This window comes from Pogonomyrmex barbatus, unplaced genomic scaffold (assembly GCF_055798465.1).
Source record: "Pogonomyrmex barbatus isolate J1 unplaced genomic scaffold, ASM5579846v1 scaffold17, whole genome shotgun sequence".
NCBI classification, from domain to species: Eukaryota; Metazoa; Arthropoda; class Insecta; order Hymenoptera; family Formicidae; genus Pogonomyrmex; species Pogonomyrmex barbatus.
In genome coordinates, this window is record NW_028297113.1 from 4,353,314 (window position 1) to 4,368,803 (window position 15,490).

At 36.0% G+C, this 15,490-nt stretch overlaps 1 protein-coding gene across 9 annotated transcripts in view; it reads right to left on the bottom strand.

The window, feature by feature from the left end:
- The window catches only part of Fas3 (fasciclin 3), a 295,828-nt gene that overhangs the window by 15,876 nt on the left and 264,462 nt on the right, over positions 1-15,490 (bottom strand). For 5 of the 9 annotated variants that reach the window (XM_011639744.3, XM_011639742.3, XM_089074638.1 and 2 more), the window contains 7 exons: positions 9,715-10,038; positions 8,832-8,966; positions 8,254-8,436; positions 7,672-7,856; positions 4,895-5,036; positions 3,918-3,968; positions 2,844-2,957 (listed from right to left, as the gene is read on the bottom strand). In XM_011639744.3, the coding sequence (XP_011638046.1) occupies positions 2,844-2,957; positions 3,918-3,968; positions 4,895-5,036; positions 7,672-7,856; positions 8,254-8,436; positions 8,832-8,966; positions 9,715-10,038 (1,134 nt within the window). The remainder of the gene's footprint in view (positions 1-2,843; positions 2,958-3,917; positions 3,969-4,894; positions 5,037-7,671; positions 7,857-8,253; positions 8,437-8,831; positions 8,967-9,714; positions 10,039-15,490) is intronic. The other 4 variants (XM_089074636.1, XM_089074639.1, XM_011639743.3 and 1 more) reach the window with 2 other exon arrangements.

Below are 15,490 nucleotides of genomic sequence, written 5' to 3' on the forward strand. Positions count from 1 at the left end.
AGGTAATCACGTTGCAATAAATATGCTTAAATTATCGTTGATTAGCTACGGAGCGGGTTTTTGCTAGTGACATGCAGATGAACATTTCAATGATGTGACTGTGTATCAATGCGATTCGAGGTAGGAAATCAATTTGATTCGATCGTTGGCGTAGAGTTTTAGTCGAAGTTCACCCGGCGACACTGTATAAAAAAAAAAAAAATCAAACCGTAACTTAATCATGTCTAAAAAGATGTATATTGATACAAAAGATTGATACAAAAGATGTTCTACATTTTAATCATTTTGAAAATTAAATACGGATCAATTAATAAATACTTTTTCTCACATATTTCATATTAAATAACGTAATTGTAGAATGGCTATTTTTTTCCTAACTCTGATAAGTGTTTCGATTGATTCTAAAGCGTATGCGTTTTACGTTTCGTTCATCAACGGAGAAACGGAGCGTAGATATGGTCGATTCGTGAAAATACTCGGGAATATCCCAGTGTCAAATTTACTCTGCAGTTCCGGGTTTATTGGAATATTTAAATGCATTCCTATGGAATAATTATATGGAAGTAAAATATCGGGAGGATAATTTTATCATTTAAGCATTTTTAATTGTGTTGGTCATAAAAGTTTCGCCGTTAAACTTTACCGCGTCCTCGCGGTTTCTGTCGGAATTCTCGATACGCGGATGCATTAATGTTATTTCACTTAACTACGCTATTGTAAAAGACTTTAAATATTTCTCGGTAAAGAAAGTGAAGTAGTAGTCTTAAAAGTGTCAGACGCTAAAATAGCTTCGAAAATAGCTCACGATGAAAATGTCTTATGGCTTTTCAAAAATACTATTTTCCCCGGCTCATCGGATGTCATCTTTATCGCGCACATCTTTTTAAATCTCCTCTCTTTAAATATAGGCAAAAGATAGTAGATTTGCGGCTCCATGCGAAAATAAGCCGTAAAACAAACGCGAAAGAGAAGAAACAGGCAAAAATCGTGCGCGGCACAGCCTCAAACTCGGCCAATGAAAGCGAGAACGCGAGTAGAAGCGCGATCGATTAATCGAGGAAGCGGGCGATATTTATCGGCGATATAAAACGCAAGCCATAAATCGATAAAACGGTTCGGTATCGACACGTGCCAAATAAAAATGATGGTGCGGCGTAAAAATTTGAGAATACGTCAGGGGGGGGTCTGCGAGACGAGAGAGCGAGGAGAGCGGGAGCGAAAAGTGTATTAAATTTGAAGGGGAGGGTCTACCTCTCAAACGAGTAGACGGGTCGTGGTCGTCGATAAGCCGGCGCTGAAGGTGATGGCATGAGAGAACGAGAGGGTGTCGTGAGGCTGATAAAAATGATCGCGGAGAAAAAGAGGTGACGAGCGAGCGGACGGGTCGATGATGAACGAGAACGAGCATTGTTTTAGAGAAGAGAGGGGGGAGGGAGGGGGAAGTGTTGTTTCGTCCTGCCTGAGGTGACTTACCCCTGGACAGTGTCATGCCTAGAGTACGGAATCGCAAGGTAATCGTTGACGTATCTCCGTATTCTTTACTTGGCCCGACTCGCATGCTGTCCTACATCGACGTAGCGGCACAACACATAATTTTTTTATACGTTCAGATAAAAGTATAACTATACTTATTCATATGTGTATATATATATATATATATATATATATATATATATATATATATGTACATTTACTTATATAATATGTAAGGGTAAGGTAATACGATAACAGCATTACAATTCCTAGCTTCCGGAGCGTACTAAATAAACCCAGTTTCTACAGCACGCGCATACTGTGCTACCACCGTGATAATTACCTCGCGTTTAGGCTAATCGCATATTGCAGACATTGCGATCCACATGATCGTAACGCAACGTTAACGGAAACAATAGTAATGAACTATGTAGTAACGAGGTAACGACAACAACGACAACAACAATCATAACAAGAAAATGACGAGTAAGTTGCTTCATCGCATTTCGAGTTTTATGCTAAATTATGAATATATTATCGTTTCATTTGTCTCTTATTATCGTTTCATTTGTCTCTAAAGTCGTCGCCACATATTTTTGAACATCGAGGATTTCTTTCATTTATGGTGCCTATTTGTAACAAATTCATAAAAAATTTTCCTCATGTATTATGCATGTTCGCAAGATGAAAAAATAACAAGCCTTTATAATCTTGTTTGTTGAGTAAACGAATAAACATCACCGCGCAATTTTATTTGAACAATTACATTAAATTAAAATTGAAAAAATTATAGATATTAAAGATAAATAAATTATATTTTACTTTTTTAATTCAATATCGATATATCATGATTTTATTACTAATCGAATCTTGATATGATTTGTTTAGTGCGTTTTTATCATATGCATTTTTTTTATCTAAAATTAGATTCATTTTTGTTAATTCTTATATTTTATATTTCAGAGTTACGCTTATTTCATTTTTATCACTAAATTTTATGAAGTTATTAATATTCAAAAGCAGAGAAGTGATGTAAACAAGCAAAAAACGTATGCCATTGAAAAATTCTTTTCTGAATTCTGTCATTCATCTTTCTCCAACTCATCTTCCCTATAATTGATTACACAATCTTGATTTTAATGAGCTCATATTTACTAACAAGTTACTCTTGTGCAAACGACATCTTTTACTTAAATTTTACGGTATTTCTGGTTTGCATTTCTAACCGTTCCCGCGTAATCAAATCATTAGGGAAACGTGAAAGAAAAATGGAGGCTGACACATATATATATATATATATATATATAATATATAGCATATGTAATCTAAAGAGGGTCTTTTTTACCGAGTACATCTCTAAATCGACTCACCTGCAAAGCACCAGCGGCCAGTCGCGCGTGCAAAGATTACGACGAAAATAATGAGCATGAGCACCAAAAAGCCCACGACGATACCGATGATGGATCCAGTGTCCAAAACAACGCCTGCAAATTGTAAGGAAAAAAATGCCTCTTGTTATCGTAGCTTTTATGTGTATCCGGTATTATATGAATGCCTTGGAAAAACTAATGGAGTTTCTCTGATATCAAAATTAAAAAAGGGAGAATATCGCACATGAAATGACATTTAAGATAAAAATTTCAAATTATTTATTATTTTTCGATGGTAATAATATTGTTAAATAGAGAAATAAATTTATATTCACTTTGTTTGATTTATATTCACATTTTTATAATTTTTCAATATTTTAATTCCAAAGTACTGATATATAGTGCAAATCAAAGAAACTTATTTATCAAATAAAACGTAATAATTACATTATATTATTACATAAAATATTTTCACGAATTTAATTTATTATTACATTTTTTTATCGATATTTTATTATCCGAAATACTGGCGTAAATAACTTTCAAATAATTCCAATAAAAGCACATTTTTTTTAAATTTCATCTAAACTATTTTCTCGTTTTCTCGCTAAAGATTAGGAATTAAAAAAAAATTTTTCATCTTCTTCATCGATATTTCCGACAAAGAGAAATATTTCGTTCGAAATTCATCAAACATCCATCACAAAAGTCGCGAGTTGTACACACATTATCTCGTACAACTTGCGCCGAAGTCAATAATAATCACAGTGCGACGTGTATACGCATATTTCATCACACAGCGTTTCGTGCGATCCGATCCGAACCGCGTCATCGAGAAATCCAGAACTGTTTCGCAGTCGTTGTGCCGTTGAAATTGGTAAATTACTCGTCGCTCGATCAATGTCAACGTGTTCTCTCGTGATCGACGTATATTACGCCCTTAGCCAAATAGCGGTTATTAATTTCCCGGCGCGATCATCCTCGGTCTTTACCTCGAACCGCCGTGCACGGAACGCCGCGTTTACGTGACTACACAGACTACTTACGTATAGTAATTTGAAAAAATGACATTACCTAGTGCATACATGTGTTCGGAGAGCTTACCATAGAGGTTACCGAGCGGTCCTGCGTGAGCATGCGGTGAAGGATCGATATGGTTAGACACGCACACAAAACATAAAACAGAACGTACTTTCGAAGACGCGTGTGTGTTATGTATGTGATGGAGGGGGGGGGGGAGCGATCGTGGCGATTATACGTGACGATCGATAGCCGCGATTTTACGTGCGAGATCGCGTTGGCATGATTATGAACGTGATGTAGTAGTGGATGATCGGTGGACAGCCAAGTGTGAACGACGGTTGGTTCAGGCGATCAAAGAAAAAAAAATGTGTGAACAAAGCGTGTGTGGAGGTCTATTGATTGCTTGCGTGTTACGCATCATTCGCTTGCTATATATCAAAACTCGAGAATGTAATAATTTAATTGAAGAAATTGTTCATTTACATAGAAGATATCCGATAATATCAAATAGGATTAATCTTTTTTAGAAATAAAATCACAAAGCAAGAGATTCAAAAGATAGCAAATTTTATTTAAAAAAATGTGAATAAAATAGAATATTTAAGTTTTTCAGTTCAGTTTTCAAATAGGCTTCTTACTTTAAATCTAATGATATTTTAAAATAATTTCAAAAACAAAACAGTCAATGATTAAATTTTCTATTGGGAAAACTTCTTGACTCATTTATAAAAGAATGTCTGGTTACCAAATAAATTAAAATATATAATTATAAGAATTACGATTGTTTTTTTTTTCAATTAATTAATATACTAACATTTTATTATTAGAAATAATAAAATGTTAGTATATAGTATATAGTTAGTATATAGTATATAGTATAGTTCGCACATTCTTGTATTGCCAATTATCGTAATATTCGTGGTGCTCGAGTTAGTTTCGGTATGTATAAGATTCGTATTTCTAAGTGCACGGTGTGACGTCTTCAATAAAAGAGAACTTACGTAAGTCAGATTTGTCGAATAACTTACCCGCTGGTTCTGAGGATGTCGACAAAACGATTTTATATGCATATGATCCCTCACTGTTGGACGCCTCTAACGCATAGTTCTTCTCCGTATCGGATTTCTGAACGCTGTCGATCTTCAGGATTAAAGACCACACTCCTTTTGCCTGTGAACGTAGCTTTGTGTTACGAACGTACATCAATCCGATCCCATTTCGCCGAGCTCTTAATTTTCTACGCTCCATCGCTCATTAATTATACCCTTTAATTAAGCCTTTTAAAATGTCCCCGCGCGCGCACGCGAAGGTACGTCCACTATAAATTATTCCGAAGCTTACGCCATTAATCTACGAGTTTTTGCGCAATCTTTGTAATCCATATATTAAAAAGAAGTAAATTGATAATTATAGCGCTCGTTACGGGTAGGGGGCGGGGTGAAGCAAAGGAAAAGAAAAACTACAACGACGAACAAATTTCCTTCACTTTTAATCAAAGTTATTTAATTTCAGTAAAATATTTACCTTTGAAATTTTTCGCAGTCAAATGAATGCTATGAGCTTTATTCTTCTCAAGTTAAGTGACTTTAATTTCTATTGCATTTTTCATGTCTGTTACTTTCCGCGACAATAAAAATGTTCCGCGTGATTTGTTTTTTTCTTTTTTTTTCTTTTTTTTTTTGAAATTCTATCAATTTTTATTAAACTTTTTTGCTTTGTTCCTGCAGTTTTCTAATCGAGGAAAAATCCATTTCGGTGAATCTCGATATCGCGTCGAGCGTTGTTCTCGGACGCTATTATAGAAACGAAAGCGATGTACTGAGCCTTTCCGAGCTTCGCCTCTCGAGCGGCTCACCGTTAGTAATTGCGTTTTCAGAATGGAGGCTGATTCGTATTCGTCAGTGGCGCGGCATGTCGCGGCGCCCGATCGGCTTGCCGCTCGGTAATCCGCTGCAAGTTGCTTGCAGACTTGGGAGGGTTGCAGCCTATTTGAAAGCCATTCATACGCGAGCCGGAGCCGGTTGCCGGATAGCGGCGGCGGTAGAGCGGCGGTGGCGGCTTTTATTGGTTCTGGCACACGCTGCCGTTGTTCTAGAGCGTTGAGCCCGCGCGAGTGTGTCGTTTGCTCTGAAAGTTTGTGCCCGAATCGTGAGTTCCGGCAAAATTATCGGGAGGCCATTGAGATCTCTCCCTCGACCGGGTAATTGCCCGCGTCATTGAATGCACTCGGCCGGCTTGCCGCGCGCGTGCCGCTCGATTAACGCTTCGACTCCCCCCCCCCCTCCTCTCGCGCGCCCGAGAATCGTACGTTTGCGATTTGTCCGGAAGTTCATCGGCTTACGCGACTTTCCGCTGCGATTCCGCTGCACGAAGCAGCTGGCGCTCGACGATAAAATTCCCGATTTTACATAAGTATTAAATCGAAGAAAGAAAAAAAAAAAAAAATTAAACGGGCGGAGAAAAAGAGAAGTTTGGACGTTCTCTCAACCATTCGCATTCTTTGCGAACATGAGAAATTTCTTCCCCGAAAGAACAAATCTCTAGCTCTAGACGACTATCCGAGGAAAACGTTTAAGTTTCGTTCAAGTTTTTTTAGACTTCTATCTTTTTTTCTCCCCTCGAACTGATTTAATAAATGAATTCAGAGTGACAAAAACGCGACCGGCGGTATTCAAGAGCGACGGAACGCCATTGCCTACTCCCATTCGCCCATCCCGAACTAATTAAAAAGCGCAAGTTGCAAGATCGGCAAATCCATTTAAACCTTAACTATGGGATGAACAAACCGCCTCTTGCTAACGAAACAATGGGCCAGGAACAAACGCCTCCGACGCCCGAGGGCCTCCGTGCGATCACGCGGCGCCGATCGATGCGCCGTGTCTGAATTCAATGGAATTTCATTACGGCGCTGCACTCCGCGCGCGCTGTCACACAGGTGCATAGAGAATGCATCGGACGAACGGTAAATCGAGGCCCGCCGCCGAGTCACAGCGCAATATTGGATTTCTGTTTCATTTGCCTCCACCAATCCGGCTGGCTCTTCCCTTTCATCGCCAATTATTTCTTGGGCTCGCGCGTTTCTTTCCCCTACGTTTCATCTGTCACCGAGGAGAATGGCTCGGGTCTCTAAACGAACCATCGACCGGCGTTCCCGACGCGTTCTGCTCAATGTTTCGCCAGATCGAGTCGCCAAATGCGCTATCTACCATGTGGTTGTGACCACATCGCGGGGTGACTGCTTTAACAGGATTATCGTTGAAACATGAGGATCGATAGCAAATGGTAATTCCTTTGCACGAATTTAGAAAACCGTTTTTCTCTTTAATGAAGAATCAATTGCCAAGATGTTATTGAAAGAGATCGACGTAAAGTAACAAGTGCTTTTCTTGACGCTTTTAATTCGAGACCACAAGCAAAAATAACAAAAATCCCACTTCTTTTCTTTAATTAAAATTTTTTTACTTCTTTGAATCAGATTAAAGATGTTTAACATTGATAATGGATGCTTTCTATTTAATGATGTATCGTATTATCCTTGTTACTCGTTGAATGCCAAGAAAAATAAAACGACGTTTGTGTAGTCACTAAATGGAACATACCCAGTCAAGGAACAATAAAAAAAAAAATTGATTTTTGATCATAAAGCTTCATCGGTTTCTGTGATAATTATATATATATATATATATTTAATATATATATATATATTTATTATATATTATATATATTTAAAAAGCAATTAAGTCTGTAGAAACATGTATTATAGGAAAAAGAGCGTAATGAAATTTAATTGAAAAAAAAAGCTTACCAATTCCATGGGGGTTGAAGTTTGAAATCGATTACTGTCGTCAGGTTGACCCGCGTCAATTCTTGCGCCGTCTACTATCCATGTGAATCGCGGTTTGGGATACGCATAAATGGTAATATTAATAATTCCCTGTCTACCAATTACATATCCGAAACGTTCAAATGTTTCATGTGGCTGAGGTGGATCTGGAAGAAAAAATATACCTTCTTAAAAAAATCTACAAAATAATAAACTACTTTAAAATAAAAAAAAACAATATCTACATTGTTAGGATTTGTGAATAATTGTCGAATAATTGTTAATTTAAATTTATTAATATAAAAATTATTATTTCAAATAAATTTCTATTCCACTTAAATATACAGATTCTATCACTACGTGCTAAAAAGTAATATTAAAGAAAATTCGAAATTTTAAAATACAAACCAGAATTTAAAAAAGAGATAAAAATTGTATATAGTAAAAAAGAGTAAGTTATAAGAATAAAAAGAATAAAATGAAAGAAATAAAATAATCTTTGAAAATGTTGTAAGGCAAATGTTAAATAAGAAAACGCTTTCTATTATAAAGACAGTAACTTACAATATACTTCGAGTTGCATAGTCGTTTCCTTTGGTCTGTCGAGAGCGATGTGATTGGCTATGCATCTTAACGTTTTGCCATTATCTGTCCAATCTAAACTGCGTGAAGAGTTTTGCATCGCCAAGGAATCATCCATATGTGTACCATAAAACATACTTCTGTCGTCGCCAATCAGCTCGTCGTCTAAATGTTTAAAATAAAAATAATATTGATTAGTTAAATATATCTTACAGGTAACTAAAAATAGATTACTTTATTATTTATTGCTCTGATTTTTTTAGATAAGAAACATTAATAACTGTGTTACTTAAAGATGTAAAAGCTGTGTTATTTAAAGATGTAAAAGCTCTTGATGCTTTACATTATGTGCTTCTACTTGAAACATTGTTATATTTTTTATCAAATTTTCTTATCATTTTATTGCAAAAGATTAATATTATTTAATTTTTTATATTATTTAAATTAAACTTTAAACAAATTTTTTATCTTGGTTTTTACAGATTTTTGTTATGAGATCCGAAATTAAAATGAAGAAGAACATATATTTCTCTAGGATATTAAATAATAAATATACTAACCAAGAAATAAGGACACATTTGCTGCTGGCCGTCCAGCTGGGGCGCTGCAGCTGATCTCCAATTTTTCACCTTTTCTAAATGTATGTGAGCCAACACTTCCACGATTCGTTAGAAGAATCGGTTTATTCGGTGGTCCTGAGAAATTAAAGTAAGTATTTCTTGGAATAGATTTTATCACACATTTTATTATCGCGTTATTATCCAAATCCAAGAAATAATTAAAATTAAACTTTTTTCACAATAATGTTTTCCTACGTTAAAATAACAGCAAATTTTCCTAAGATATTCACGAATCTCGCCATTTATCTTTATCGGGTTCATCTTAAACGGTAATTTTGCTCCGAGCGCTTATTTCAGTCTCTGTAAGCAATTTCCTTAAGGAAGATTAATTACTTTTCGAATACAGCTATAGCGAGTGGAACAAGCGTTAGCTTATTTTTTGTTTCATACTCTAATTGATGTTTTTTCTTTTCATCGTAATCTCTTTGTCAAAAATAGCCTATCTCCTATTTATTTCGCACAAAACAATGTTCTCGTCATACTTACTTTTAAATATTATAGTTTATAGTAATGTATAAAATAATGTATAAAATAATTATCAATAATAAATTAGAATATTACAAACAATCGCAAAATTTACAAATTAATATAAAATAGTTATATATAAAACTAAAATAACTTTCTTTTTTAAAATAATAGTTATGTATAAAGAAGTATATCTATAAATGGAATTTATAATTTCTTACAGTATATTCACCTTTGAAATATAAATATAGTAAGAATATAATTTAAAAATAAGATTTTTCTACAATTTTGACACGTCGAACCTATGTAACAATTTTATTAACGGATTAATATCTCAAGAAAGAACGTGAGAACTCACTTGCGACGATAATCTTGATAGAAGCAGTCGATTCTTGCCGGGCATCAATGGCCGTCAGAGAGCATTTGAACATGCCGTCGTGAGTCTCCTTCACCTTAGTGATACGAACGCCGCACTGGCCCGAGTTTAATCCATCGCCGTAATACTCGATGCCGTCTTCCGATGGTTTGTCTCTCTCAGACAGCACCATGCTACCCTCACCAGGTATCTCCACGCGGCAAACGCGAAGCGGTTGTTCGGCCTTGCAAAGAATTTGCAATTTCTCGCCGACCCGCACGGCAGTCTCTTTTTTTGGTTCAATGTCTATTATCTGACCTTGTTTTGCTGAAAACAGACAAATATTTCGAATTTAATTTTGACAATTCACACGTGAATGCGTGAATCTTTCATATTCAAAATTATGTCATTAATCTTAAGATAAATTTTAGAAAAATTGTGATTTGTGTGTAATTTTTTATTGCTTTTCTTGAAATTAATTTAGTACTTGGTATTCTGTATTATTAATATAATGTCACAATCCTCTAGCTTTAACATTCGTGCTGATTAGATATTTAATCAGAATTGTTTTATATAAAAATGCACAACGAGCGTGATTATTATTTAAAAAAAGTCGAAATAACAAAAAGAAGATAAAAAGGGAATGTTCGTAGCAAGTTTAAAGAAACACGCGAGCGTCTCGATAAAAAATCGAGAGGGTGATTCGCATGGGCGAAGATGCCGCGTCTACGAAGATTTACGAGACAAAAAGAAAAGTTGATTAAATCCCCACCTGCACTATCACTATCGCCCTCGTGTATCTTTCTTATACCAACGCGTTTTGCATCGGAAAAGACTGTAGCCGACTTTTTCCTTTCCTCATCCGCTCTTTTGTCACCGAACTTATCCGACATACTGGTACATTTAATCCTTATATTCCAAAATTATATTAATTCTATGCTTTTTGTTTTGTTAATTGATGTGTTATAAAATGAAACAAAGGATAATTGTTCAATGTTTATCCAGTTGAATAATATATTTAAATATTATATAATATTAAAGTAAATTTATATTAAATGCAAAAGAGAAAAGTGATACAAATATGTAAAGTAATTAATTATATTCTCATAATAATATATTTTAAAAAATAAAAAAAAATGTATATGTAGATATATCGAAGTCTTTATGCATGTCGTTGTATGTGTGTATATATATTTAAGAATATCAAGATTAATGTGTAATTATTATACATTTTCAGTATATTTAATCTTTTTTGTTACTTGTTTTTTAAATACATTATCACTGGCAGATAAAACGACATTTTAATTTAAGCTTATCATTACATGCAAATTCAAAATGGTTGAGAAAGTTTTTGTAAATAGCTTTCAATTAGGGGTTTAAATGTTATCTATGACTTTAAAAAAGCTTTAAAAAAGTTATAATAATCGAAGAGCAGTACAGAGATACATATTTTCCAGAACATTCACAGTATAGCTTAATTATGCAATAAATATTAACTTTAATATTTACTTAAATATTACTGGCATTAGTATGCGCATACGTGTTGTTGAGGTTTCATAACGTGACATAATATTGTAGTAATCAAAGCTGTAGCATGATCTTAATATTCATACTATACCGTATACTTTACATAATATGCAAGATAACTGTTTCAGATAACTTTCCACATTTTACAAAAAAGAGGGCAAATGGTATTCTATCCCTATATGAAAAGATTATATTTAAATTTATAATCATTTTCGCTTGACATTTGGGATTTAACATTTACTCAGTAGTATAATAAACAAATAAAATTAAATCAGACTTTTTGTCACTTTTCTCTACATATTAAAAATTTTTTCACATCTCTTTGTAGGAAATATTTTCATTATTTTTCAGTGTAAATTAAATTTCCATTAGATTTTCGGATTTTATATTTCACAATCCAGATGGAAGAAAAATAAAAAATATTTTAAAACCTATTCTTTATATACACGCATACATACATACATACATACATACATAGACGCTATTCAAATGTGACGATTTTCGCTGTCATTCGAGCCTGATGATGCACATTAGTGAGATAATGTACGTTTTAGTTTATGCGTAAGTATATCTCATAATAATTTATATCATAAGAAACTTCGCACCGCATCCCAATAAAAAGGCTCCGCCCTTAAAGAGCTATCATCCCAAGCGTTAAAAAATATAGAGGTTTGCTTTCCTGCCGGGAAGGCGCCGTGACGCGACACGACACGACGCGACGCGACGCGACGCGATGCGACGCAACGCGACGCAACACGCTGATCGCATCGATCTCCTCGCGAGTAGGACGTGGCGTGTCATCGGCGGAATGACGGCGCGGCGACCAACCACCACCGATCCCATGCACGATGCTATTATGATAATGCACTTCAAGAAATATGATAAACTGGGCGTGGCGCGGGCAACGACTATCATATTTCATCCCGTCGACCGGTTGGCTGGTCGATCGCCGGGTAGCTTCGAGAGGCAGAGGCAAGTCAGTCGAAATCTAGCAATTTTGACAGACTCATGTTTTCGAACAAACGAATTGCGGAAGACGCAAAATGCTGTAAATCCAACTGCAGTTTCCCAAATGCAATTCTGAAGAAAAGCCAGCGTAATTATAGTTTTATATAGATAACTCTTGCATCTCTTCTTCATAAAAATGAAATATAAAGTAGTAAGAGATAAGAAATACGGTGTATTATAAATCTAAAAGTTAAAAAATTGATTGAATTTATATTAATGCATATTTGGTTTAATGCATATTTCAATCATTATGAATTATTTCAGAGTTGTGTAAATTTCTTTTAGAAAAAATTTAAGTTGTATCATATCTATTAAGTCTCTATTATTTAAAGTATTAAACTGTGGAGGCCTCCTGATTTCTCGGGTGTTTATTGTTGTGACACGATCGCGGATTTTCAGTTTTTTTTTCTATTCGTTTTTGTACAGAGGTATATTTTTCCATTTAGATGCCCTCAGATGCGTTTTCTGTGTACGCGCGCCGATGTTTCGGTTCGTGGCGTGAGATTCAATGGGTTCGTTAGAATTGTTGCGCGATTTTATAGCACGATATGGACTTTAAATGCGCTGAAAGCACTTCCGAAAAAGCAGTGTTCCCTGGTATTGTCGGTGTTTCTACTGTTTTTTTGTGCCGAGGTATGCAAGTACTGCTTTCGTTTCTGCGTTATCCGCGATATACTTGTCGTGTAATATAATTTAAATTTTATACGCTTCACAATTTAATGCAACTTAAATTATTTCATCAATTTTATAAAATATTTCATTTTATGATTTATTAATTGTAAACAATTTTTTTTAATTTTTTTAAATGGGAAACTTTTCTACAGAAAAAGAAAATTAAAGTTTTACACGCGCGAAAGCAAAATTATCCGATGGAATGACATTTTTCACTTATCTTTAAGTGATCAATCAATTATCGAATAATATCCTTTAGCTGTTCATTCACCTCTACCTCTACATTTACATTACATTTTTTTCATTCCTCTTGACTTACTTAAATTCGCATTGTTGTGATGTTGAAATTATTTGAAAATTCCTATACGCTTTCTGCACCGTTCCATTTGCGATTGCAAATGTGACGCGCCATGTTGGCCCGCCAGGCGATCGCAAGACCATAAATCTCATTTGATTTTCCGCTCATCAATTTGTTACATAGCCGACGTCACGATCTAATTTGCCCGTATACCCGGATCTGCCCGGAGAATACGACCGCTCGCCACCGCTGGTCCCTGCATCGTTGGAACACGCATCCCCGAAAGCCGCAGCAACAGATGCGGTGATTTGTGGACGTCGCGCCACGCATCGCTGCAATTATGAAATTGATGCGCGGACGGCCGCGCGGTTTAAAGCGATTTATCTCGATTTTTGAGAATTGATATAATTCACGCAAACAACGTAAATTTATAATCGCGCGATAACAGTTTACCTAAAAATATATCGATTCAGCGGACGAGAGAGAGAGAGAGAGAGAGAGAGAGAGAGAGAGAGAGAGAGAGACTTACATTCACGTTTACGAATCACTCGGTGAATTTGATTTGTTTGAGGAAGAAGCAGTTCTTTGCTCGCGTTTCGAGCGGATTCCTGCCTCGATGTACAACGTACATTCCTCATGCCACATTGCGGAATGGTATGAACACGTATCCGCCTGTGCACATTCCGCACCTCGGGTATTTTATGTCCGCTCGCCCATTATTGACTCTCCCCCGGTCTTTCCAACCGCCGTCTCCCTCCCTCTCGTAGTGATAACGCGGCGAAGATAATCTTGGTTACCCGGCATGCAACCTGCCAGCGCAATTTCGCAGCGATTTCCAATTTTCTCGGTTCGCTTGCATCCCTCTTCGCCGCCTCCTTCCGCGCGTGTCTTCCGTTCGGAAGTGCGAAGAGGATGTGGCTTGAAATAGAACGAGAACAGGGAAGCGAGAAGAAGGGAGGAAACTACCAGAATAGAGAAGAAAACGCGAGTTAAGTTACGTATATGCTGTGCCGGTGTACGAAAATCCTTCGGATTCGTCTTCATTATATAGTTTGTTACTCTTCACGTTGATCACTGGAACGTTTTGTATTCGAATAGATTGGTTCGTTGTATAGTTTGTAAGCTTCGAATGTAACCAATTGTTTCCACGTCGTCGCGTTTCAATTCGTGCCCACAATTTCAAATGTATTGATATTCTTGAATCAACGTTTGTTATATATTTTTATTTTAACTGTTTAAATTGTTAGCACGCGATATTGTATTTTTTTTCGAGCCATTTTCTTAGCCAGACGTTATAGTGTCTACCAATCGTGTCTCGTTGATATACACGCACCTTTAGAGCGACACGACCAGATTGCGGTAGCGGTTTCACGATGCAACGAGAGGAAATAATCCTGTCCGGCACTTCTAGTATTAGGATGCCGCTATTCCCTAACGTTACTAATTTTGCTCGACGGCTGCCACGAAATATGCTCAGTTATCGAAATACGTTATGCTTATAGTTGCTCTTATGATGATGATGATGGGAGGGGAAGAGAGAGAGAGAGAGAGAGAGAGAGAGAGAGCAGCAAAATCCGAGTTTCGTCAAATCAAAACACTGAATATTATATTAAAAGAATTTACAAAAAAATAATATAATAATATTACAAGGTTATTACAAAGTTAAGTTATGTTCTACGAGTTCTCCTCCATCACTATTATCATTAAAGTCGTTAATGATCAAAATATTCAAAATAACCTGAAACCTTTTTTTTTTTTTGTAAAATTTATCGCAGCGCTTTTGAATTCAAAGTGAATGATGCGTGTGAACGATTAATTCGTATAAAATAAAATGCTAGAATTTATGCGCGATATTATAGGCGCGATTGTTAAATGATTAACTGATCGATTGACTTTTGAAAGAAACGAAGCGTGTTGCAGCACATATCGCATTTGAAGCGTATTGTGCGTCAATTTTATGACGTTCCACATCTCTTGTCGATAGCATTTTTCGGAAGCCACCGAGTTCGATCGAGTTAACTTGATATCCGTTGCGGCCGCTACGGTCAGACAAAAGCACTATATTGCTTGCAAGCTTGTTTCCACGTTATTGGATGCGTTCATCAGAATCCCATAGCTCGAAAACGATTGGGTAACACTTAAATCTGATTGGTACAGTGATATTGTACAGCGAGAGAGAGAGAGAGAGAGAGAGAGAGAGAGAGAGAGAGAGAGAAACGGAGCACACCCAGTACTTTTAATTATTTCGAACTTGTCTGGTGTTTGACGACGTGG